Source organism: Myotis brandtii, unplaced genomic scaffold (genome assembly GCF_000412655.1).
Source record: "Myotis brandtii unplaced genomic scaffold, ASM41265v1 scaffold185, whole genome shotgun sequence".
NCBI classification, from domain to species: Eukaryota; Metazoa; Chordata; class Mammalia; order Chiroptera; family Vespertilionidae; genus Myotis; species Myotis brandtii.
This window is the reverse complement of record NW_005356870.1, coordinates 3,818,695-3,845,696: the sequence shown is the minus strand read 5'-3', so window position 1 is coordinate 3,845,696 and position 27,002 is coordinate 3,818,695. Positions and strand designations below refer to the sequence as shown.

At 35.8% G+C, this 27,002-nt stretch overlaps 1 protein-coding gene across 1 annotated transcript in view; it reads right to left on the bottom strand.

Annotated features, from left to right (window-relative positions):
- Positions 1–6,517: 6,517 nt before the first annotated feature.
- The window catches only part of TEX15 (testis expressed 15), a 61,425-nt gene continuing 40,940 nt past the window's right edge, over positions 6,518–27,002 (bottom strand). The window contains exons 7-10 of the mRNA XM_014537930.1: positions 16,176–23,491; positions 14,061–14,119; positions 9,493–10,736; positions 6,518–6,584 (exon numbers count right to left, since the gene is read on the bottom strand). Of these exons, the coding sequence (XP_014393416.1) occupies positions 6,544–6,584; positions 9,493–10,736; positions 14,061–14,119; positions 16,176–23,491 (8,660 nt within the window). The 3' untranslated portion in view covers positions 6,518–6,543. The remainder of the gene's footprint in view (positions 6,585–9,492; positions 10,737–14,060; positions 14,120–16,175; positions 23,492–27,002) is intronic.

Genomic DNA, 27,002 nt, shown 5'->3' with positions numbered 1-27,002 from the left:
ACAAATAATATATGGGAAACTATTAAATGAAGTTCACAAAGATGACTTGAGGTACAAAAATATCTTAAAGACCCTTCTGAATGATTGAATTTATAAAATAAGCAAATAATATTATCCCCTTTATGGGGATAATATCAAGTTTGGTTGATGCACACACAAATAGCATACTTTCAGCACAAGTCAGATGTTCTATACTTGCTGACTAAATGTAAATACAATCTTTAATTAACCAAACAATAAATTGACTAGACCAGCTTTCTCAAAACAGATTCTAACATTAAAAAAAGAGAAATGACTCTGTCATAGATCTAAATTATTCATACCCAATAAAGGAAAATAGATTTTAAACTAAAATGAGTTACAAATCTGCTCATTCTATGAAGCCAGCATCACCCTAATACCAAAACCAGGTAAAGACAACACAATGAAAGAGAATTACAGGCCAATATCCCCCATGAACATAGATGCCAAAATTACATCACATAAACAAATTGAAAGAAAAAAACCACATGGTCATATCAATTGATGCAGAAAAAGCATTCGACAAAATCCAACACCCATTTTTGATAAAAACTCTCAGCAAGGTGGGAATAGAAGGATCATACCTCAACATAATAAAAGCCATATATGACAGGCCCACAGCCAACATCATACTCAATGGACAAAAACTAACACCATTTCCCCTAAGAACAGGAACAAGACAGGGATGCCCACTCTCGCCACTCCTCTTTAACATAGTCCTGGAAGTATTAGCCATTGCAATTAGACAAGAAGAAGAAATAAAAGGCATCCAAATTGGAAAAGAGGAAGTAAAACTGTCCTTATTTGCAGACGACATGATATTATACATACAAAACCCTAGAGACTCCATCAAAAAACTACTAGACTTAATACATGAATTTGGCAATGTAGCAGGATACAAAATTAACCCCAAGAAATCTGAGGCATTTCTATACACCAATAGTGAACTTTCAGAAAGAGAGATTATAAAAACAATCCCATTTACCATCGCACCAAAAAAATTAAGCTACCTAGGAATAAACTTAACTAAAGAGGTAAAAGACCTCTACTCAGAAAACTACAGGACGTTGAAAAAAGAGATAGAGGAAGACATAAAGAGATGGAAGAACATACCATGTTCTTGGATTGGTAGAATCAACATCATTAAAATGTCCATACTACCCAAAGCAATCTATAAATTCAACGCACTTCCCATTAAAATACCAATGGCCTACTTCAAAGATCTAGAACGAACTCTCCAAAAATTCATCTGGAATAAAAAAAGACCCCGAATAGCTGCAGCGATCCTGAGAAAGAACAAAGTAGGTGGGATCTCAATGCCAGATATCAAGCTGTATTACAAAGCCACTGTTCTCAAAACTGCCTGGTACTGGCACAAGAACAGATATATAGATCAGTGGAATAGAATAGAGAGTCCAGAAATTAGCCCGAACCAATATGCTCAATTAATATTTGACAAAGGAGGCAAGAACATACAATGGAGCCAAGGTAGTCTCTTCAATAAATGGTGTTGGGAAAATTGGACAGATATATGCAAGAAAATGAAACTAGACCACCAACTTACACCATACACAAGAATAAACTCAAAATGGATAAAGGACTTAAATGTACGACAGGAAACCATAAAAATTCTAGAAGAATCCAAAGGCAACAAAATCTCAGACATATGCCAAAGCAATTTCTTCACTGATACAGCTCCTAGGGCAGTTGAAACTAAAGAGAAAATGAACAAATGGGACTACATCAAAATAAAAAGCTTCTGCACAGCAAAAGAAACCATCAACAAAACAACAAGAAAACCCACTGCGTGGGAAAACATATTTGCCAACGTCATATCTGATAAGGGCCTAATCTCCAAAATTTATAGGGAACTCATACAACTTAACAAAAGGAAGATAAACAATCCAATCAAAAAATGGGCAAAGGATCTAAATAGACACCTTTCAAAAGAGGACATTCAGAAAGCCAAGAGACATATGAAAACATGCTCAAAGTCACTAATCATCCGAGAGATGCAAATCAAAACAACAATGAGGTACCATCTCACACCTGTCAGACTGGCTATCATCAACAAATCAACAAACGACAAGTGCTGGAGAGGATGTGGAGAAAAAGGAACACTTGTGCACTGCTGGTGGGAATGCAGACTGGTGCAGCCACTATGGAAGACAGTATGGAGTTTCCTCAAAAAACAAAACATGGAACTCCCATTTGACCCTGTGATCCCACTTCTAGGAATATATCCCAAGAAACCAGAAACACCAATCAGAAAGGATCTATGCACCCCTATGTTCATAGCAGCACAATTCACCATAGCTAAGATTTGGAAACAGCCTAAGTGCCCATCAGTAGATGAATGGATTAGAAAACTGTGGTACATCTACACGATGGAATACTATGCTGCTGTAAAAAAGAAGGAACTCTTACCATTTGCAACGGCATGGATGGAACTGGAGAGCATTATGCTAAGTGAAATAAGCCAGTCAATGAAGGAAAAATACCACATGATCTCACTCATTCATGGATAATAAAGACCATTATAAACTTTTGAACAAAAATAGATACAGAGGCAGAGCTGCCTCAAACAGACTGTCAAACTGCAGTGGGAAGGCCTGGGAGGGTAGGGGGGCAGAAGGGGTGGGTAAGAGATCAACTGAAGGACTTATATGCATGCATATAAGCATAACCAATGGACATAAGACACTGGGGGGTAGGGGAAGCCAGGGGATTGTCAAGGGTGGGGGAAAAAAGGAGATATATGTAATACCCTTTGTAATACTTTAAGCAATAAAAAATAAAAAATAAAAAAAATAAAATGAGTTACAAATCTGATGATAAATGCAGTTTCCTGTGACAACAAATTGTAATGCAGTGTATTTTGAGACAAACTGTTCTACAGGATGGTTCAAAGGAGACTTCTAACAAATCCCAGAGGGATTCTTCAATGGTTATAAGTTCAGAAATAAGATAATAAAGCAGACAGCAGAACTATACCCCAAGAAATAAAAAGGACTTATATCCTTACAAAATTTTCCTTTATTAATCTTTTAAATCTTTTTTCCACATTGCATTACTAATCAACCCCTTACCTTCTCAGTTTCTTTTCATTAGCAACTGCATCTGCAGTCATTGTATTCATTAGAACTAATTTAAAAAGATGTTTTATAAAAATAATTTCTTCCTCCACAATCCTGTTTTTCAAGGTGCATGAATCATTGAGGATTTATCCTTTAAACTGGCTGAAATATTATATGAATTTGACTCAAGAAATATTATTATATGAATTGAAATCAAACTATGCCTGTAGAAAAAGATTTAATATGCCTAAATGTAAGTTACCCCATTCAAAAGAGTATATAGCCTTACTCTATTTGGAAAACTTATTACTTTAGGGAATGTCTTTGGGGAAGAAATTAGCCTGAAATGCCCTGAATCAAATATAATTTTGAATGTATATACAGATTTTAAAAGCATATATTTCAAATGATTTAGAAGTGATGATGATATGCTTTGGTAAACTGTCATATACAAATATTGATATTAAAGGTGTATGAGAGGACACTGAAATTGTTCTACAAAATGAGTTAAAACTTAAAACATATTTAATATAACATACACTTGGCATTTAAACATTTATATGTGTTTCTAAAAGCTTACATATTTTTTATCAAAAACACTTTGGGGAATCTTATTAGGAAAATGAGGGCATAGCCTTATGTTTTTGCTAGATTCAAAACTCCAGTTTTAGAGGCATTTTACATTATGCATATTAACAGAAGGCAGAGTATACAAATATGAAAGATTGATTACCTCCTCCAAAAAGGCCTTCTCTGAACATCTCAGCTTATGTATCATCTACTACTTTGTTTTGTTGGCTATATATCACTATTCATGATGTGAAATAAATTACTTACATTAGTTTATTTCTCGTGTCTCTTGACTGAAATAAGAACTGCATTGAAGTCAGGGACTTTGGCTTGTCCTATGAAACTCCAGGCAGTAATGAAGTTTGTAAACATAAGGGGGGAAGGAAGGAGGAGATGAAGGCAAAAGCAGCTGGAGTGGAAGGAGAGCTCCTGTAGTTTATTTAGTCTCTAAGTCAGTTCTTGTGGGTTGTTGTTCATGTAATAGGTATGTATACAAGGACCATCCACATATTTGCTTATTCTTCAATAAACACAAAAAGAAAAAACCCTCTGAAACTAAAAAAACCCCAAAAAACCCTGAATTCAATTTATTCAGGTAATTTTTAAGTTCTAAAACAATAATATTTACAAACAGCCAGAGATTTTTTTGTTTATAATGCTAGCTCAAATTTTAATTTGTTCTATTTTTACATTTAGAACCAAAACACATACTTGAGAGAAAAACACATTTTTTTCATGTTCTGTTTCAAAGCACAGATTTCTAAATATAACTGAATAGTCAGATAAGATTGTTTCCATTTTTTTTGAAGAAATTCAAACAAGAAATAAAAATATCACAAATACAGTATCAACAGAATCTGAAGGTTGTTTAAAGCATCCTTATTTAGAATATTTAACTAAAAGAAACATTTTTAATAATAAATGTGTAACCTCTTTTTATAACCAAACATAAATCAAATGGCTGAGGCAAAGTCATTTTTTGAATAACAGTTAATATTACTGCTTTAATACCTGTTCAGGAGTTCTGATTTTTTACAGACTATTTTCAAATAAAACAACTATACGGACAAAAAATATGTTACCTTGATAATCACTGCTTTAATTCTATAGTCTTTTTTCAAATTCCTTTCTCTAGATTGTAGTTCTTTGCTTGGCTTTCCTCTTTTAAAGATGTTTGTTAGAGAAGAACCCTAAGTATTCTGCATTCAATGCTCTTTGGTTAATGTGACTAAAGCAGCTTATCCTGGGGGTTCTTAGTTTTCTTCTAAAGTGAAAAATGACTCTACAATAAATATGGCTGAAATTACTCTCTCTTTGGAGACCTGTTATATACGTAACATAGTTTGCTAACTTAAAAAGTTTGACAGAAAACAGGTTAGCTACCTGTTTAGAATTAGCCAATGCAAATTTGTTACCATATTTTAGGGCTCACTAGCATTTGAGAAAAGTCTGTCTAGCTGAGAGGAATCTTTCTGACTGGGATCTTATAGAAAACAGGAATAGTTGGTGGTGAGCAGGGAGGTTGCTAAAGACCATCTATATATACAAAAGGCTAAGTGACCGGCCGACTGGCTGGTAGGTATGATGTGCACTGACCACCGGGGGCAGACGCTCAATGCAGGAGCTGCCGAGAGACAGCAACTTTGCAGTGTGTCCTCTTACATTCCAAGACCCCTCGGGGGATGTCAGACTGCCGGTTTTGGCCTGATCCCCGCAGGCCAGGCTTAGGGACCCCACCTGCCGGACGGACCCCGCTTACTCCACAGATGCCTTTGAGCCACAAACCCAGGTGCAGCCAGCCGGGAAGGGACCACAGGAGGTTGGCTCCAGGGAGAGTCCGGCCCATCTCGCCCCGCTGGCCACCTTCTAATTAATTTCCTTTCAATGTGCACGAATCTGTGCACCAGGCCTCTAGTAGTTTTATACTATGCCCCAGTTGTTCTACAATAATTATTAAGGCATTTTTTAGTTTTGTGGAATGTTGAAAAAAAAGCAAAACTTGTACTTGTGCTTCATTATTTATATTATTAAAATTCCACTAAACTAATGGCATAAACTGAAGACATTGTTTCCTATTATTTGCTACAAAATCATTAAAAACTGTTCAAATTATGAAATACAAATACGAAAGATACAATATTGTGAAAAGTGCTCTTATGGAAAAAGGTATAAAATGTGCTGAATTTCAATATAATAAATCTGCTTCAAACAAATTTTAGAAATCTCTTCTCAAAGACAAACACTGAAAATATAAAAACACTTATATTTTATAAGTAAAATTTAGAAAATATTGAAATTAAAGGAATTTTTCATATAAGACAGTAAAATTATAAATTACATGTTGAGTTATAAAATTATTGTTTTGACAACCAACTCAAGTAAAAAATATCCTATTTTAATCTAAGTTAAATGGCATAACATTACCATAAACAATGTACCAAAAATATCAGAAACAAAATTCTTAAAGATTTTACTACTATTTAACCTTAACCATAGTAAATGTTATATTTAACTCTCCTTATTCCATTAGCATAATCTCAAAGAAAATCTTTATATAATTGTAACAGCTGTATAGCAACATTTCAAAAAATAAATTTCAAAAAATATTGTTAATGTTTTTGATAGCTAGGTGGGTAGTGAAAATAGCCTAGTACAGTGTTAACTAAAATAATAGCATGGGAATAATTCTGGTATTTTGGATATCAGGAATTTTTACCCATTGCATATGTTGCATTTAACAATTTTATAAAGGCTATATGATTTATATTTCCTACCACACTTACATATATTTAAAATGTTAACATAAAAGTATATAAGTACAATACACTTGGAAAAACTTGTAAATCTCCTTTATTTTAGTAGACAGAAGACTGTTTCAAAGTCCTTGCTGAAAGGGTTGTTGTTGCTGCCATGGAACTGGAAGATAAAAACCCACAAAGATTTGAGATAAGTTAATGATGCAGACTAAATGGCACATAACAGTATAGTGGGTGGAAAGACATGAGTTAAGTTAAAGCCAAAGTTCAAATTCACATTTGCCCTTTACTAGCGATGGGATCCTGACAAAGTGATTGAAGGCTCCCCAAGGAGAAATTTCTTCATCTGCAAAAGAATAGTATCTACATCTCTCTCAGGTATCTTGTTTAGAATTAAATGGAATAAAGGATGTAATGTGTCTGGCACACAGGGCTCACTTAGTCCCTCCCTTTAGTTCCATTTATGGTGCTGAATTCAAATATTACGAACAAAACACAACAGCAAATGGGTCACAGGGATTTTCATATCTTTAGAAATATGTAGTTTCTGTAAGTGTGGCATTATCTGCACTCATACAAACTAAACGATGTGCTTACATTGCCTTCTAATATTTTTAGAGTTACTTTTGGATACTATAATAAGTAGATAATCATTTATTTTTACTTGACTAATATAACCAAGGAGGTAACAATTAAAAATTTTGAGCCTCAAAGCTGGACTTGATTCCAGAGATACCTTTTTTAGCATCACAAACAGATTAATTATTAAGAACACAAGAAAGCTCAAACTATGAGAAACTTTATGAAACAATTACATTCAAGATGTCTACTTTAATTCATAGGTTTGCCATATCCATGCTTGGTGTGTTTATCATTACAGCAGCAGTAGCAGCAGCAATCAAATTCAATTATATGCAATGTGTCAAATTAGCTAAAAAAGGATATATACTCTTCCAGCCCCACTCCTGTTTCTTTCTCCCCTCCTTCAGAGTGTTTTTCAGGTTCTGTTTTTTGGTGAAAAATTGCCAGTACTTTTTCAATTCATTTGGTGGGGTAGAGAGGGAAGGGAAAGATAAATATATAATTGCAACACCACACAACACTTGCATGCCTAATCATGTGAGAAGTGTACACAAAAAGTACTATGGGAGGACAAGAGGAAATGTCACATGGGATAACAGTTAGGAGTTCAATACTAGCTTGCATTCAGAGGTAGAAATGGTAGGAGATGAGGCTATACTGTATAGCCAGGACTGTGAAGGTCCTGCATTCCAAGCTAATTTGAATTTTATCCTATAGGTGTTACGTGCCGGTGTCAACTCCAATGCGGAGGTGCTCCAGTGATCAAATTTCTTTTTCTGTTTGTTTGTGAAACTCCCTTAGGTCAGGGGTTGCTTCTTTTTTCTTTATTTTTAAATTTACTTTTAAATTATAGTTGACATACAATATTATATTAGTTTCAGGTTTACAATATAATGCTAAGAAATTTACTGGTATATACCTTATGAAGTGATCATGGTAAGTCCAGTAACCACCTGTCACCATACATACTAGTAGTTATTACAGTATTTACAATATCCCCTATGCTGTCCTGATCAGATTTCTTAATAAGAAATAGAATTGTAGCCCAAACCGGTTTGGCTCAGTGGATAGAGGGTCGGCCTGCGGACTCAAGGGTCCCAGGTTCAATTCCAGTCAAGGGCATGTACCTTGGTTGCAGGCACATGCACAGTAGGGAGTGTGCAGGAGGCAGCTGATCGATGTTTCTCTCTCATCGATGTTTCTAACTCTCTATCCCTCTCCCTTCCTCTCTGTAAAAAATCAATAAAATATATTTTTTAAAAAAGAAATAGAATTGTAATAGCTGCTACTTGTCCAAATCAGACAAATGAAATGAATTAATTCAATTAGCTTTTTCTACTTATTAGCTTACAAGAAAATGCAGGACTGAAAAACAACTTTTGAATTTAAAAGATATTCTCTTACATTTCTCTGTTTAACACACTAAGAGATTAATTTTATTAAAAATACATTTTACCTCTAATGGTAGAATATTTGGGTGTTAGTGGATAACTAATTTTTGCAGAATTATTGTCTTAAAATTTTGCTTTAACTCTGGTAAATATATATTTCAATTTAATTTAAAAAACCTATATTATAGTCATATTTTACAAATAGAATTGAATTTAAGAAAACATTTTTCAAGTTCTAGTGGCAAACTACCAAACTGTTCTATCAACACATCTCAATTAACTTTATTTTCACTTCTGCCAAGATGGTATATTAGAATACAGACAGAAAGAGAAAGCCTGCTTTATCTGACTGAAGTTTCTTTTTCCACCTTGGTTTTTTAGTCTATTTTTCTCCATTTATTAAAATAATGTATGTTGCCAGTGGAAAAATACAGAAAAACACTTTCCACACACCTCAAATTTTATCACTCAGAGGCAGACAAGTTGAAATGTTGGTGTACTTAATTTATATGCATTTCTTTGATTATATAGGTAAATTTATATGGCACAGTTCTAAAAACTATCATTAAAAACTTTAATAAGCCCTTTAATGGTTACATCACATTTCATGATATGAATTAACTATACTTTTAAAAAATATATATTTTATTGATTTTTTTTTACAGAGAGGAAGGGAGAGGGATAGAGAGTTAGAAACATTGATCAGCTGCCTCCTGCACACTCCCTACTGGGTATGTGCCCGAAACCAAGGTACATGCCCTTGATCAGAATCGAACCTGGGACCCTTGAGTCTGCGGGCTGATGTTCTATCCACCGAGTCAAACCAGTTAGGGCAACTACACTCTTCTTAATGATACCCTATAAATTGGGTTTTGTTGAAGAATATATTAATGAGATTAACAATTCTCTGTCTTCCATCATTTGGCAACTAGATTTTCACCTGACAACATAATTTAACTCTGATATTGGAACAATTCTACACATCTGCACAGAAAAATGACTGCTATGTATCACTACTTGTTGTAAATTCCATTTTATAAATATACAAAGATAAAAGTGAAAACTCAATGAAGCATTAACACTTGTGAAACTCACCGTAAGTCCAAGGAACTTGTGGAAGCACACCTGAATTAGGAGGGTAAGGGTTTGCAGCTTGTGGTAATGGTTGATAGGAAGCAAACTGTGAAAAAGCTGGCTGCTGAACAGTGTAAGAAATAGGCATCTGAGATGGGAAATACATATTTGCTGGCACAAAGCTACATGCTTGTGGCCCCCCAGCAAAGTAGCCAAAATATTGAGAATACAAAAGATTAGAATGTGTATTTTGGACAGTATTTGAAACTGCAGTCAACATCTCAGGAGGAAGTGGCTGTACTTCAAATGATGTTATGCCCTGGTATGTCTGGGTAATGGAACTGCCATTGCTGCTGCTGTAATGATAAACACACCAAGCATAGGAAGGATTTAAAGTTCCAAATGAGTGTTCAGAAGAATTATATATTGGGGTACGTGCAGACTGTGGAAGCTCATTCTGGTATCTGGCAGCATTCTGAGTTAGGACTTTGGAATTTTCATTATTCTGCTGTTCAGAAAAAGAGTATTCTGCTGTTTGATTGACATTAAGGCTTATGTTCTCAGATGTTTCAACAGGTGCAGTGCTGGGATTCAATGTATCTTTCATATATTTTTCTTTTGACTCAGTTTTTGCAGGTTGTGTTTTATGTATTTGTGGAACAGGTATTTTGTCCTGGATAAATATAGGTTCTGAAGAATCAGTGACTGTAGAATTTGTAATAGATGAATTTAATATTTCATTATCTTGAAGTTCAGAAACAGTGTCATTCATTTCTAAATTGGCAAGGATACCCCTCGCAAAACAGAACTTTGAGGGTCCTGATGCATTAGGCAGAAGAGCAGCATCAGTCCCTGGTTTTATGGCTGAGGGATCTGGGGAATTGCTAAGTAATTTCTGTGAAGGTGTTTCATGGTCTTTTGAAAAGGTGCCATCTACACTTTTTTGGTCATGTAATACGAAAGAACATTCTTTCTTATCACTTTTTGTTTTAGCAGCCCTAAAATTCACATCTCTCTTCTTCATGCTATTTACACTTCCCTGTTGTCCAGTGAAATCTTCTGAAGTAGCAGATGAAATATTAGTTAATTCTATTGTTCCCTGTGACTTCAACATGCCAGTGTCTTTTAAGTTCTTTAAAGATAAAGGTGAGCCAGGAAATGATCTTTGCATTTCAACCTTTTTTGGAGATCCACGGTTTCTTCTCTGGTTGTTAGATGAACTTGGTCCTATTTTACTTTCACTTTCGGGATGAGATCTTGTGGTCCTATTAAGTGTAACATATATATATACATAAAAACAATTTTAAATATACAGTTGCAAAATTTTAATATAAATATATTTGAAATTTTTATTCAGGAGAAGAGATTCTTTTTAAAAAAATATATTTTATTGATTTTTTACAGAGAGGAAGGGAGAGGGATAGAGAGTTAGAAACATCGATGAGAGAGAAACATCGATCAGCTGCCTCCTTGCATTCTTCCTACTGGGGATGTGCCCGCAACCAAGGTACATGCCCTTGACCAGAATCGAACTCGGGACCCTTCAGTCCGCAGGCCGACACTCTATCCACTGAGCCAAACCGGTCAGGGCATGAGAAGAGATTCTTAAGATTAACACTTTCGCTTTCTATTGGCTGTATACAAGTAACATATTTCCCCAGTTTACTACCTTGGTTTGAATCTAGATACTCCACATTTTAAATATATATTTTGAAAATATACATTACTTCCAATATTGTAAAGAATTATTTTATGCTTTGGACATTTCCTGATTGAGGCTTTTAGAAGTAGAAAAGCATCACTATTCATTTTTTTTTTAGTGTAGTTTCTAATTCATATACCTCCAATCTATTGACAATCCCCTTTACTTACATGTGGCTATATATAACTGGAGAACTACCAGATGTGCCCTGGCCCCCAAGATCTTCTGTTATCATTAACTGCTAAGATAGCTTGTTCAAGATTGAGAATAGGAAAAGCAGACCTCCAAAATTCCTTGCCAATTTAATATCCTTTGCATTCCTACATAATTTTACACAGTTTCAAGTAGGCTGAAGGAAGAATCTATTATGGGAATGGATAGAGCCAAACAGTTAATACAGTTCCACAGGTAATTATAGATATAATTATTTGGTGTCTCATCAAGTTTTTTTAAATCACATCTGGAAAAGAACATGTTGAAAAGAAAAAAAGTAACTATTCCTCCAGAATCAAGAGAAATTAATCTTTGGCCTTGAATTTATTATTCTACTTATGAAACTAAAAGCTCCACATTTTACTTACTACAGCTTCCTTAAAGGCACTTTAATGACAACCTAGATCAGTGGTTCTCAGCCGCGACCCTTTAATACAGTTCCTCATGTTGTGGTGATCCCCAACCACAAAATTATTTTCGTTGCTACTTCATAACTGTAATTTTGCTACTGTTATGAATCATAATGTAAATATCTGATATGCAGGATGTATTTTCATTGTTACAGATTGAACATAATTAAAGCATAGTGATTAATCACAAAAACAATATGTAATTATATATGTGTTTTCCGATGGTCTTAGGCGACCCCTGTGAAAGGGTCACGACCCACAGGTTGAGAACCGCTGACCTAGATCATCATCCAACCCCATACAATACTTTGACAGTTTCCAAAAAGTACAATTTTGACTTTATCACATTTCCAATGATGTTTCAGTGATGCCTTGACCTTATAGACTGACAGTTGCTTGCATCATCTGTCCTTTTATGTATTCTCTTAGAGAATATTCTTCCATGAAGATAGCACCCTTTGTTAACCTTATGTTATAATTCATTTTCCTGCTAAATGAAACAAAGTTTGATTCTTTGAGTGCCAAATACCACCTATAATTAGTTATCAAAAGCAAGATAATTATAGAACTGGTTTATCTTATCCTTCTAACATTTCTATTCATGTTTATACCACTACATAACTATTCAGTCATATGTGCCAGGAAATAAAATGCCATATTTATCTTTTTAAAAAAATTATCATCTGAGTACATGCTTAGAGAGATGAAGGGAAAGAGGGAGAGAGGGAGGAAGAGAAATACAGAGAGAGAGAGAGAGAGAGAGAGAGAGAGCTATCAATTGGCTGCCTTCTGTATGTGCCTCAACTACAGACAGAACCCACAACTCAGGCATGCGTCCTGACCAGGAATTGAATTGACAACCCTTTGTTGTACAGGACAATGCTCAACCGAGCCACTCTAGCCAGGCTAAAATGCTGTATTTAAAGAAGCAAAACTGACCTGGCCAGTGTGGCTCAGTTGGCTGGGCATCTTCCCATGCACTGAAAGATTGCCAGTTCAATTTCTGGTCAAGGCATATGCCCAGGTTTGCGGGCCAAACTGGGTTTTCAGGCTCAATCCTTGACAGGGGTATGTAGGAGGCAGCTGATAGATGTCTCTCTCTCTCCCTCTCCCTCTAAAGATCAATAAAAACTATATGTTTAGCTCGGCTAGTGTGGCTCTGTGGTTGAGCCTCTACCATGAACCAGGCGGTCACATGCTTGGGTTTCAGGCTTGGGTTGTCAGCTTAATCCCCAGTAGGAGGTGTGCAGGAGGCAGCCAATCAATGATTCTTTCTCATCATTGATGTTTCTACTTCTCTCTACCTCTCCATTCCTCTCTGAAATCAATAAAAAAAAAAATATATATTTAAAACAAAGAGTGGCCTACCTTATAAAAATGTTTAAAAAAAGCAAAACCAAGTGAGACAGAACTGAGGATGCATATCTTTTTTATTTTATATTACTCATTCTCCTTCATAAAATAAAAGAAAAATGGAAGAAAATGAAGCTTATCATGATCTGAAAATCTTACAGCGTTGAGTCAAACAAGAGATGGTCAACAAGTCCAATGGTGCCACTTCATGTCAAAATAAGAAAAATATAAATAATATAGTGAGATTTTTATAAATACAATTCAGTTCATAGAGCTAAGCTTTATTTTGAAATCATGTCCTTTGTATAGTATAGTATTAAAACATCCTTTTATGAAACACTGGTATATTTATGTGTTTGTCTATGACTAAGCTCCCACTGAGTAATATAAGTTGGCAATTTATATCTTTTTAACCAATTTTGAAATGTGACTGGTCTGTAAAGTCCACACATTTAAAAAACTCAATCTAAGCACATATCCTATTCTTTTATGCTGTTTTTAGTAAAACCAGTCACTAAGTCCCATCAATTCTTTAAGTAATGTCTTGTCAAATATAAATTTTACTGTTTTTCATGATGTAAAACCATCACTCTTCTAAGCCCTGGCTGACTTATGACTTTTAACTGTACACAGAATCTCCTTATCCTTTACATTATTGAAAAAACATTTTACAAAAAAAGAAAAAACATTTTACAGCACACTTTCAATTCTTACAAAGTTTAAACTCTTTAGGCCTTACTTAATAAACTGCATAATCTGAAACCACCACCTCTCCCTTCTTAGCTTACTCTTGTTCCGTAAGTTACATGTATGATCCAACACAGGTATATAAATAAATGTTTTAGTCTTGTTCCTTAATATGTGCTCAATTTTAATTTTTCTTCAGATAGGGGGTTGATGGCAATCCCTACCTTGGATGCTTGAACGTTGCCTTTTCTTTGTTGATTTTTGTGACATCTTTCACGTTAACCTATGTTTAAAACATACAAAATAAAGCTACATTGGTGATATAAATATTTATCATTCTAATATCAGATATTTGCAATTGCTTGTTCTGTCATCATCTAAAATGCACTAACACTTCATTCATTAATGAACCTTCCCTTTGAAAAGCAGTGAATCTGCGGGACTTCCCATATTTTGTTAATGTTTGGAAATACATTTAAAAAAAGAAATTTGCAAAATTCTTTATATCCCCACACTTGATAACAAACCTGGGAGTCCATTTACAACTGCTTCCTCTTTTATTCCTTTTAGTAAACCAGCCAGTAAGCCCCATTGTAAGTAATGTCTGTCAAACATAGAGTTTCCTTTTTATTCTGCAAAACAGCACCCTTTTCTAAGTCCTGGATAACTTACTTCTTCTAACTGTACTCAGAAGATCTACCTTTAAATGACTTACAAAACTGTTCCATAGGACACTATCCTTCAATATGTACAGAATTAAGTTCAAACTAGGTAGGCCTATATTTAAAACATTTTATAATCTGAAACAATCTTCTCCATCCTTAGCTTGTCCACTAGTGTTTTTGTTTTGTTTTGTTCCAGACTTAATTTTAAACTCATTTCTCAAGATAGGTTAATAAACACTGTGTCTTTGGCTCATGTTATTTTCCTAACTTATATGTCCTCTTCATTTTTACACTCAGGTGATAATATTTTTTCCTTTAAAGTAAGGCTTTGGTTTGTACTATTCCATGAAATCAGCAAATAATCCTTCTCTCTCTCTTTTTCTTTTCTTCTTATTACTTATCACACCTTTTTAGTATCCCCCTCTTTTTACTCCATGTGGAATATGCAACTTGTGTTCTTGTGTTTTGGAAGTATATTTATAAACTGGTTTCTTATTATGCATTTTCCTATAAACACAGCTAATATATAATGATTAGTTTCCTAGTCTCTAGGACTAATGTAATAATGAATACAATTAGAGTAAACTGAGAAAGAATCCTACTTTTCATTTTGCATATAGGCTTTTCTTTACTTTTCAATTGAGAAATTCTTGAAAAATTTTGAGAAGCCTCTGAGAGCAAAATAGGGCCACTTGTTAGTATAGACTGCCTGGTTTTACATCTGTGCTCTCCCATTTAATAATAACTCTATGACAACGGGAAAGTTATTTAACCTTTCTATGTCTCAGTTTCCTTACCTTTTTAAAATTTTTTTAGTTTCCTTACCTTTAAATAAGAAAGTAATAGTGCCTACATCATAAGGCTTTTGTGAATAATAAAAAGTTAATATTTGTACAATACTATAACAGTGCCAAGCACACAAAAAGTGCTGTATAAAATTGGTTAAATAAAATATGTTTATGTAGGACTTCTATATCTTCATAATCATCTATTTAATAATATCTTTCCTGCCCTGGCCAGTGTGACTCAATTGGTTGAGCACCATCCAATGCACCAAAAGGTCACTGGTTCGATTTCCCTTCAGGGCACATGCCCGGGTTGTGTGCTTAATCCCCAGTAGGGGGCATGCAGGAGTCAATCAATCAATCAATCAATGTTTCTCTTTCACATTGATCTCTCTCTCTCTCTCTCTCTCTCTCTCTCTCTGAAGTAAAAACGTATTTTAAAATGTCTGTCCTATTTCTTCATGTGAATAATGTTCAAAAACACAGGCTCCATTAGCTAGTTTTTAATATTCACTACATTAACTATTAGCCTTGCTATATAGAAGATACTCAATAAATACTTGGTCACTCACTTAACTCACATTTGTAATATTGCACTTTCTCTTAAGAAGTGATTAAAATTCACATCTTTTCAAGAAATGTTTTCTAAGTTAAATAATTTAATTTGTACATTTAAAAGACATTTGCAAGGTATGTCTCATGTACACAATCATTTATATTTTATAGGTAATATAAATTGTTGAATCCAATGCTTTAATAAATTCATTTTGCAAGGCAATATTTAAATCAGTCTCAATTTTTACAATTCTGCTAACTACTTATTTGATTAAAGAGTAGATTTGTTCTAAAAAATACTACTACATAGGTTTTGTTTTAAAACATATGTTACCTTTTGTTTTTTACAACTGGAAACTGTAGTATATTTCTCTTGTTCCTGAGAATCTTGACATTTGTCTACAGTGATAGGTCGTTTTTTAGAAGAATTTGAAACATTTTTCATTAGGCACTCTGAAATTGAGGGTACCTTTTTACAAGTACTGGATTTATCGATATCTTTCCTAGGTTTTACATGAACATTCATTTTTTCTCCTCTCTCCAGTTGAAAAGTCTTCTCTCTATTATGCAGCATTTGGCACAGGATAAAGGAAATGGTTAATTCAGCATTCTTAGCACACATTATCTTCATATGTTCAATAGTTTTCATGACTTTCACAATATGGGCCATTTTCCCTAAATCTTTCTGAGGGGCAGCCAATATATTTTTGAGCAGCGTAGAAAACTGACTGTAGTTGTATTCTAACTCTGTCACAGTGGTTCCATAATTTACAGATGCTACACATGGCACAAAGTCAATATACGTGGAAACGGAATACTCAGACTTCTGTAGAAGTTTTTTAACTTGTGAAAGTTCTTGAAGTTCTCTTGAGAACAAATGAAGAGCGTATGAGCGATTAACAGCAGCTTCATCATGTTTGTCGATAACATCCAGATCTTCCTTAAGTTCAGAAATAGCAGTCTCTATCACTTTCCAAAGGCAATCTGTTGAGTTATCTTTAAGAAATGAAAAAGAAGCCATTTTTTCTTGGCAGTGAACCAGATCAGGAAGAAGTGACAAGTCAAACCAAAGCATACCTCGAAACCGTTGTTTATCTAGTTTCTTTGCCATTGAGTTTTTAAGGAAGTGAACTGTTTCTGAGAGCATGGCTATTTCAATATAGGTTTCAGTGGCTGCAGGTTTTAAAATTATAGCCTCATTGCTGTGGTTTTCGACCACATCCAAAACGTTTTCTTCTGTAATAAAAATATTTTCTCTGTTATCGTCTTGCAGTATCTGAAAATACTTTTTTAAAGTTTCTAAGTGATTGGTACATCTCAAAGTGAGTTCCTGTAATTTTTTAAAGTCTGCAAATTCAGCTTGATCTAATATTTCATTAATACAAGAGATATCTGGATGTGAAAGCAAAGTACTGTTAAACTTAGAGTTTTCTATGCAAATTGTTTCTTTGTTTATTAGGTCATCTGACTTTCTGGAAGCCACCATAGTATTCTCCTCAAGCCCAATATTGGAAACTTGTTCACTGCTTAATTCTTTAGACAATGTATCATATATCTTTTGCAATTTAGAAAAAGAAGATTGATTCATCTTGAGTAGTGTTTCTTTATTTTTCTGTCCTGAGCATTTTTTGCTGATAGGTTGTCTCTTCTCTTTCCAAACAAGACTTTTCGCAGCATCGAAAAAGATATGTTCCAGACCATAAAGAGATATATTAATACCTACTGCCTCATTGCTCTTGATAAAATTAACTTTTGAGGAGATCATTTCAATGATAATCCACAAATGGTCTCGTTTTCCTAGATGAGAATCAACTTTAGGGGAGTCCCCATACATACTGACCAGCTCTAAAGTACTTTTTCTTAAGGTTTCAAGGTCTCCTAAACTATCTCCGAAGTTAACTCCACAGGTAAATGGAACAGAAAGAGAAAAGTCAAAGCAATCAGAACAATGCCTCAAGATTGCTTCACACTCATTAATCTGTCGTTTGCATTTTAAGAATGCGTAGTATGAATTTCCCTTTTTGGTGTCTTCTAATAAGTTAGCTAATTGATCGTGATAGTTCTGCAACTCACAGTACGCGTTATATTTTAGCCTTCCTTGAAAAGCAGGGTAGAAATTGGATTGTTGTTGAAATCCTCGTGGCCTGCCAAGCAGCTCACTGTACAATGTCTCATCATACCAAAGCAAGCTTCGGAATGTCGGTTCACCTCCTAAGAGCCTTTTTTTGTTTTCAATGAATTGAATAGTTTCCATCATCATTTGGAGTTCTACCAAGGAGTCAACAGCACATGGTTTTAACTTCTGTTTGCAATTATTCCACAGGTTTTTTTCTACCAACAATTCTCTTGAAATCAAGATTTGCTCAAGTGAACATTCTTGCTTTCGTTCAAAAGCTTCAACAAACAAGGGGAGAATACTTTGACAAATCTTAGTTTCTTCCTGTAGACTCTGCAAAGATGATGCTTCATCTGCCCTCCTTAAAATTTGAGCTAGCCTAGCTGGAAGATCTGAATGATTAGCTGAGCAATGTTTTTCTTCTAATTTATTTATGTATGATGTAGGCTTCTTCTGAGGAGTGGTGACTTTGGAAGTTTCAGAGTGAGCATGTAAAATAGGCATGTGATTCATTCCTAAAATATCTGGTTGTGTGGTAGAATCAAACTGAGAGTCATTAACTTTAACCCCCCCTTTTTCTCTTTTGTTAAGCTGAGTAGAGACTGTGTTATTCAAAGAAATTGCCTCACTAGTATTTTTAATGCTTAGACGAAGATCGATCAAGTTATTTTTAATTGTTTTCTCACTTAAATAGGGGGATTCTTCTAAAATCGTAGTCTTGTACTCATTCCTAACAGTTGATCCTTCATTCATACTTTTTGCGTGAACTGAATCTTGTGCTTTTTTGGTTTGTTTAGCTTTCCACATTTTTCTGTCTGGAATGTCTTTCTTTGAAATACCTATTTTGGAAGAACCTTTTATATCCTCTTTTAAGAGCAGAGAACTATCACTAGAAAAAGGTTTTTTCATTATATTTGCCCCATAACTTTTACTTTCTTCAGTTACTGGTATGAGATCCAACTCAGAATTCTCAGTAACGTTGGTTTCATTCACATCTATAGGGATACAATTACTTGGAAAGCATTGTTCTGTCTTTAGAAGCTCCTTTCCACCACATTCTTGCTGACAGTGTGGTACCTTGGTGGATCTTGCAAAAGAATCAATAGCTAAAGTCCTTTGTTTATCCAAATAAGGTTGTGAAGATTCCTCCTCATTATGTGAGACTGGAACACTTGATAGCAATTGAGAAATGTTGTTACACTTTTTGCTTATTGTCAGACTTTGATTTAATGGATCCATAAGGACATTTCCTGTAATAGTATCTGGTTTGGAGCTTTCAGTAGGAGATGCCCGTTTTTCTAGAAAATTTACTGCCAGGTTTCTTTTATAACCAGATAAAATAAGGTTATCTGGTTTGTAGTTATCAACATTCAAAAAGTGCTTCACATTTGATTCTAAGACTGAAATAACTATGTCAGTTTTCACCTTTGTGTGAGCGATACAAGTTGCATCATAATTTTTGTCTGAGCTAAAACATACGTTGTTTTCTTTTATGCAACTTAAAGATACTGAATTAGTTTTATTTATTACTTCATTAGCCTCAGCACTTCCTTTTATTGCATCTTTAGTATTATGTGCTAAATGCTTCTCAGGCTTTTCATATTTATTAATGTTAGATAAAGATGTTATGCCAGTCTGGTTTTCTTTTTTAGTGAGTTTTTCATCTGGGCAGTCTGAGGACAACAGACACCCCATTTTCCCAGAAAAGGATTGAAGTTCTGATGATCTTGGATCTCTCATACAGGTATTGTCATAAGCTGACTGACTTGTATTTTGGGATGTGGAGCACAGAGTTAACTGTGATTCAGGATATTCTTGATCACAAAATTCTCTCACGTGAATAGTGGTGTGGCTTCTGGAGACACGGTTGGCCACATTTTTCTTAGAAAAACACTTTGTGATTCTCTCTCCACTTGTTCCATAAGACTGGTATTTTGATACAGGAGTTAATGACTTATCAACTTCAAATCCCAAAGCTCTTTTCTCTCCTGATTTGTCATATTTCTTTTTTGAGAAAAAATGCTTAGTAGAATAATATCTTCTTTCAGCAAAAGGACTATAACCTTGAAGGTCACAAATTTCCCAAAAATTATTGCATATTATTGAATATGATTTGGGTAATGGGCCCTTTCTTGAAGTTTCTCCCACTTTAGCTATAAGCTCCAAAGACGTGTTAACTCTTCTATGAGCTTTTTTTAAGTAAAGAAGAGCTCTGTCAAGTTTTTTTGAAAGGCATTTGCTTTTGCATAAAGATACTTCACTATTTAGAATATCCAGGACACTCCTAATGTGTTTTTCTGACTGTGAAAAGGTTTTGATTCGTCCTCTGGATAAGGAAGAAAAACATTCAGATGAGTTTTGATTAGTTAGCTTCCTTTTCTTCTCACAAATTTCATGATACTGTACATTCTGGTCCCTAAAAGGTATATGTGGCTTTCGTTTGCTAATTCTTGATTCTGTGTCCTTTTTACTTATAGTATCATTACAATCAGTTTTTGACTTTGTAAGGAAACATCTGCTTTCTTTATTTATTGTTGTGACATCTGAAAGTTCAGTAAGCAAAGATCCACTGTTTTGTTTTTCTGACGCATGATTCATGAGTTTATTATGACTCAAGTCAAAAGAAAGTGAGATTTCAGATTTACTCACTTGTCCTGATTCTTGCCTTTTATTACCAAATTTATCTTGACATGGGTAATTGGAATTTTCACCAGAACACTGGGAATAAACTTCAAATCCTGGAACTTTCCCCTTTTCCTCACATATTTCTGATTTCGTGGCTTCAGTTATATATTTGCAAAAGGTATCTTTCAATGCAAGGGACTCAACAGTGGAACTGAATCTTGGCATAAGTGTATTAGTAAATGTAACTTGTAGATCTGGAAGTAAAATTGGGAAGAATAACTCTGCTTCATTTTCTTGTGTAGAGGAAGAATCAGAGTGATGCTGGTCACTATGCTCCCTTTTTGTGGTGCTTTTCAAAACTTCATTCTCCCCATTATTGCTTCCTAATAGCCCTTCCCAATCGATACGAGACCTCAGAGTCTCATATGAGGTCCCAAATTCATCATACAGTATACTTCCATGGCTATGAATATCTTGTTGAGACAGAAAAGCATCATCACACTGTTCTGATTCTACTTCAGTTTCACTTTCCAATTCGAAATTTTGAAGAACTAAGTTGTCACTTATTGATTGATGAAATGAGTTGTGTAATTTGTCTTTATCCAGACCCATTTCACAACCAGAAACCCTATGCTTAACTAATAATCCCAAATCTGGACTCTCAGAACAAATGTTTTTAAACTTGTGTCTTTGGTGGTCTTCATGACTTGTGTCTAATGTGGGCACCATTGCATTATCTGTCTGTATTGCAGCATTTGAGGCTTCTTGCATTGAAGAATCTGAGATTTTGGGGTATATGGAAGTGAAACGTTCCACACTCCTTATGGTATTTTGCGTATCTTTTTGTTTTATGGCATTGATAGTATCTTCAGTTTCCAATAATGTAGTTTCTGTTGATACATATTTCCCCCTCCAAGTCAAATACAATGTAGAAAATGCTTCAGAACTCAGAATTTCTACATTATTGTAATTTTTATTCTTCCGCTTTTCATATATATTAATAAAATTTTTGTTTGTATGAAAACCCAGCTTCTCATCTCCACATATATTTTCTGTGTTGTTTTCTGTAGATGAAGCAACGTCTTCCTCGTTAGCCTCAGTTTGGCTTTCGTTATCATGACCTCTTTGTTCTTTGAAATCAACATTCAGGTGTATATCATTATTCAACTGCGCATTACAGAACAGAGTATAATCTTGACCTTTATCGCCAATTTGAGGAGTTTCTTTACAGTTTCTTTGAATGTTTTCTAATGACACTGGATCACTTTCATTTTTCCTATGGACACATGTATGTTCTCTAGTTACGCTGCAATGTGAATTGTCATGAACTATTTTAATGTCATGAGATGAAATAACTGTATCTATTGGCAGTTCTTTGGCCTGAGGAATGTCTTTTGCTTCCTGGAAAGCATCAGTTATAATGCTAATACAGTTTTGATTTGTCTTTTTCAATTTCAGTTCCATTAGCTTTTGAGAAATGGCAAAACCGGTATGAATGTTATCTTCATTCTCCAAACAGTGTTGAGAATGCTTTTGTGAAAGGCTTTCCACTCTTGGAGTAAGAGCATTTTGTACTTCCAATGCTAGATAGCCTAGCTCATACTTATTCTTTGTGCTGGGTATAGAAGACTTTGATATTTCTAACTCTTGAGTGATTAACATTCGATCACATTTTTTCCCAAAAGAATCAAGATTTTCATCCTCTTTGCATTCTTTGTGCAAAAAAATGCAATTATCTACTGGACTGGTTTTTGTTTTATTAGTACAATAATTATCAATCTCTTTCCACAAATTTTGCTCTTCTGTATGTTTGGAATTGTCTTCCTGGCCAGTGAAATTTCTCACCTTTCCAACGTTTTGTATATACTCATGTATGCTTTCTTTCCTTTGGAATGGAAAATCTGCAGACGTTGTGTGACCAGTCTGACATAGAGTTTTTAAATTAGAAGACTGTGATTCCTGGGAAAGGTTTCTGTTATACCCTTTCATACAAGTATTCATTGATTCATGAGAGTTATGTGCCTCACTATTTTGTTCAAATAAAAGTGGGATGTTACTTCTCTGTTGGGATCTCTGGGCTTTTTCCTCACTGTGTTTTTGGTTCTCAACTTCTGAAACTACATTTGACAAACACACTGGGAAGGAAAAATTGTCTTGGTCCTGAAATTGTCCTGCCATGGTAATTTTATTGGGAGTTGTATAATCACAGTTCTTAGAGCCCATGTTATGAGCCTGAGATTGTGAATCATCAAAAGAAAGTTTGGAGCAAGGAGCACCCAAACAATTAGTAAGAACAGCATCATCACCAGGCATGACTTCAGATGAGGAGGCAGAATTAGTTGGTATAGATAGGTTTATTTCTGAATTAACTAAATCTGAACTCTTCTTAACTGGCAATATCTCATTTAAACCTGTACTATTATGTTTTTCCATGTTTCCTTCTCTCCTCGTAAGTCTTGGGTCTTTGATGATTTTTGAAGTAATAACTGTGCTTGAGCCAATATTGTTATGAAGGGGAAAAGCAGCAGGAAGACCACTTAAAATATTTTTAAGATGTGTCAAATTTAACAAGAGGTCACCATTAACACTTTCTCTGGTATCACTGGGAATAAATGAAAGACCTGAATCATATGCATGTACTTCAGAAGTGTCTTTACATTCTGTTAAATTGTGCTTCATCTGCCCATTGTATGTTTCAAGGACAGAAATGTTTCCATCTTGTACATTTTCATAGGAACTAGAATTATTTGCGTTGGGAGAGTTTATTTCTGAATTTAGTGCATTGCATGAACAGTTTTCCTGAACAAATGTATCCACAGGTTTCCTGAAATGCTCATAGATGACAGTAGCATCTTTTCCTTTTCCAATTCTTTTGGCCACAGTACAGTTATTCAGAGAGCATGCTCTTTCTGTGAAAATAAAAATAAAATAAGCAAAAATAGGAAGAAAAAGTATTTCTACAGTAAACTCTATTAAATAGAAGTAAATTTATATAAAATAAAAAAGGTCCCAAATAGCCGTAGCAATTTTAAGAAGAACAAAGTTGGAGGGATCACAATACCAGATATCAAGTTATACTACAAAGCCACTGTACTCAGAATAGCTTGGTACTAGCACACGAACAGGCATATAGACCAATGAAACAGAACAGAGAACCCAAAAATGGACCCAATTAATATTTGACAAAGGAGGCAAGAACACACAATGGAGTTAAGATAGTCTCTTCAATAAATGGTGTTGAGAAAATTGGACAGCTATGTGCAAAAAAATGAAACTAGACTACCAACTTACACCATACACAAAAAGAAACTCAAATGGATAAAAGGCTTAAGAGTAAGATGTGAAACCATAAAAATCTTAGAAGAAACCATAGGCAGCAAAATTTCAGACATCTCTTGTAGCAAAATGTTTACCGATACATCTCCTAGGACAATGGAAACTAATTAGAAAATAAACAAATGGGACTACATCAAAATAAAAAGCTTCTGCACAGCAAAAGAAACCATCAACAAAATAACAAGAGAGCCCACTGCATGGGAGAATATATTTGCCAATGATACATCCGATAAGGGGTTAATATCCAAAATTAAAAGATGGGCAAAAGACATAAATAGACACTTCTCCAAAGTAGACATACAGAAGGCCAAAAGGCATATGAAAAATGCTCAAAGTCACTAACCGTCTGACATATGCAAATCAAAGTAACAATGAGTTACTACCTCACACCTGTCAGAATGGCTATCATCAACAAATCAACAAATGACAAGTGTTGGTGAGGATATGGAGAAAAGGTAACCCTTATACACTGCTGGTGGGAATGCAGATGGGTACAGCCTCTGTGGAAAACAGTATGGAGTTTCCTCAAAAAATTAAAAATGGAACTACCATTTGACCCAGTGGTTCCACTTCTAGGAATGTGTCCCAAGAATTCAGAAATACCCATCAGAAAGAATATAGCACCTCTATGTTCAGAGCAGCACAATTTACAATAGCTAAGACTTGTAAACAGCCTAAGTGCTCATCAGCAGATGAATGGATTAAAAAGCTGTGGTACATCTGTACAATGGAATACTATGCATCTGTGAAAAAGAAAGAATTCTTACCATTTGCAACAGCATGGTTGGACCTAGAGAGTATGCTAAGCAAAATAAGCCCATCAGAGAAAGATAAGTACCACATGATCTTACTCATATGTGGAATCTAATGAACAACATAAACTGATGAACAAAAACAGACCCAGAGATATAGAAACATTGAACAGACTATCAAACTTCAGAGGAAAGGCAGGGGAGGGTGAAGGGGGAGAAGAGATCAAGCAATGAACTCATATGCATATATGTTTAACCCATAGTCACAAATAGGGTGATGAAGGCTTTGCGGGGCAAGGAGGTGGAGGGAGCAATGGGGGAAAAAGGGACATATTAATACTTTAAACAATAAAGATTTATTAAAATAAAGAAATAATATATGCACCCCTATGTTCAAAGCAGCACAATTTACAACAGCTAAGATTTGGAAACAGCCTAAGTGCCCATCAGCAGATGAATGGATTAAATAACTGTGGTACATCTACACAAGGGAATACTATGCAGCTTGAAAAAAGAATTCTTACTATTTGCAACAGCATGGATGGAGTTGGAGAGCATTATGCTAAGTGAAATAAGCCAATCAGAGAAAGGTAAGTATCACATGATCTCACTCATATGTGGAATCTAATGAGCATCATAAACTGATAAAAATAGATCCAGAGACACAGAAGCATCGAACAGACTGTCAAACTCAGAGGGAAGGCAGGGGAGGGTGGGAGGGTGGAAGAAATCAACCAATTAACTTGTATGCATATATGCATAACCTATGGACACAGATAATAGGGCAGTGACGGCCTGGGTTGGGGGACGGGGGCAGGCTGGGAGAGGTCAATGGGGGAAAAAGGGGGACATATGTAATACTTTCAACAATAAAGATTAAAAATAAATAAATAAACTAAAATAAAAGATAAATTGGAAAGCTATGGCTTTGATTTAACTGAAAGTCAGCAAAATATCTATATAATAAAAGCCTAAGCAACCATTACGGCAGAATGACCGGAACAGCCAGTTGCTATGATGTGCACTGACCATCAGGGGCAGATGCTCAATGCAGGAGCTTACCCCTCGTGGTCAGTGTGCTCCCACAGGGGGAACGGCTGCTGAGCCAGAAGCTGGGCTCACGGCTGGCGAGTGCAGCGGCGGTGGCGTGAGCCTCTCCCGCCTTCGCGGCAGTGCTAAGGAGCAGCGATCTGAGCGGTAAGGAACGAGCAGGCAGGTGGTCAGGTGCGAGGGATCCTGGACTGTGAGAGGGTGCAGGCTGGGCAGAGGGAAACCCCCCCCCCAGTGCACGAATTTTGTGCACCGGGCCTCTAGTCAAAGGTAATCCGCCTGGGTTTTCTGTTAAAGGGCTGGGAATGTTAGAATAGGTACTGAAATAAAGATATAATAGTAAAAAAAAAACACCCCAAAACAACTTTAATTGAAAGTTCTTTAAATAACCTACTGATGGTTAAACTATGTTCTCAGAAGAAAAAGCAGGGACACAGAATCTGGAAAACACAGTTAGGAGAAACCAAGATGGCGGCATAGGTAAACACCAGAAATTGCTGCCTCGCACAACCACTTCAAAAATACAGCTAAAAGACAAAATGGACATCATCCAGAACTACAGGAAGGCTGGCTGAGTGGAAATTCTACAACTAGAAGGAAAGAGAAAAGCACTGAGACTCAGAGGAGGTGCAGAAGTAAAGTGCAGAGGTACGGAGGCGCACGCCGAAAGGGCTGGCAACTGAGGACGTGGCGCATATGGAAAGGGCTGGCAGCTGAGGAAGCGGCGCACGTGGAGAGGGCTGGCAGCTGAGGACGCGGTTGTCTTTTTCAATCGGGAGGGAGTCTCAAGCTCCCGACTGCTCTGAACTCCAGTTCCGGGTAAGTCTCTGGGGACCCAGACTCATACGGGGAGAAACTGGACTATCTGGCATCGGGCAGAATTCGAGGGCGGCTTTCTTTCAGAGGTGCTTGCAGCGATTACCGGGACACTGAGACGCGGGGCCTCTTAGGGTAGGACTGGGGAGCAGCCATAGCTGCTTGCTCCGCCCTGTTGATTCCTTGAGATCCCGCCCCACCCACGGGCAGAGGCTTTTGCATATGAAAGGCCTGGCCCTTTGCAGTCTGAAAATTACCTAACAAATTGCAGCTGGGCCAGACAGACCCAGAACTTCCAAGAGAAGGCCCAAGGCCCCACAGCAGCTTGCATTGCTTCACAGCTGGGCCTCATTTGGGCACCTCCAAACCCCAAACAAGGAAGGGGAATCTGCAGATCTCTTCGTAGCTCCTGCTGGGTAGCCTCAGGAAGAGGCTTAATTAGCACCTCCTTAGATCCAAGAGCCAG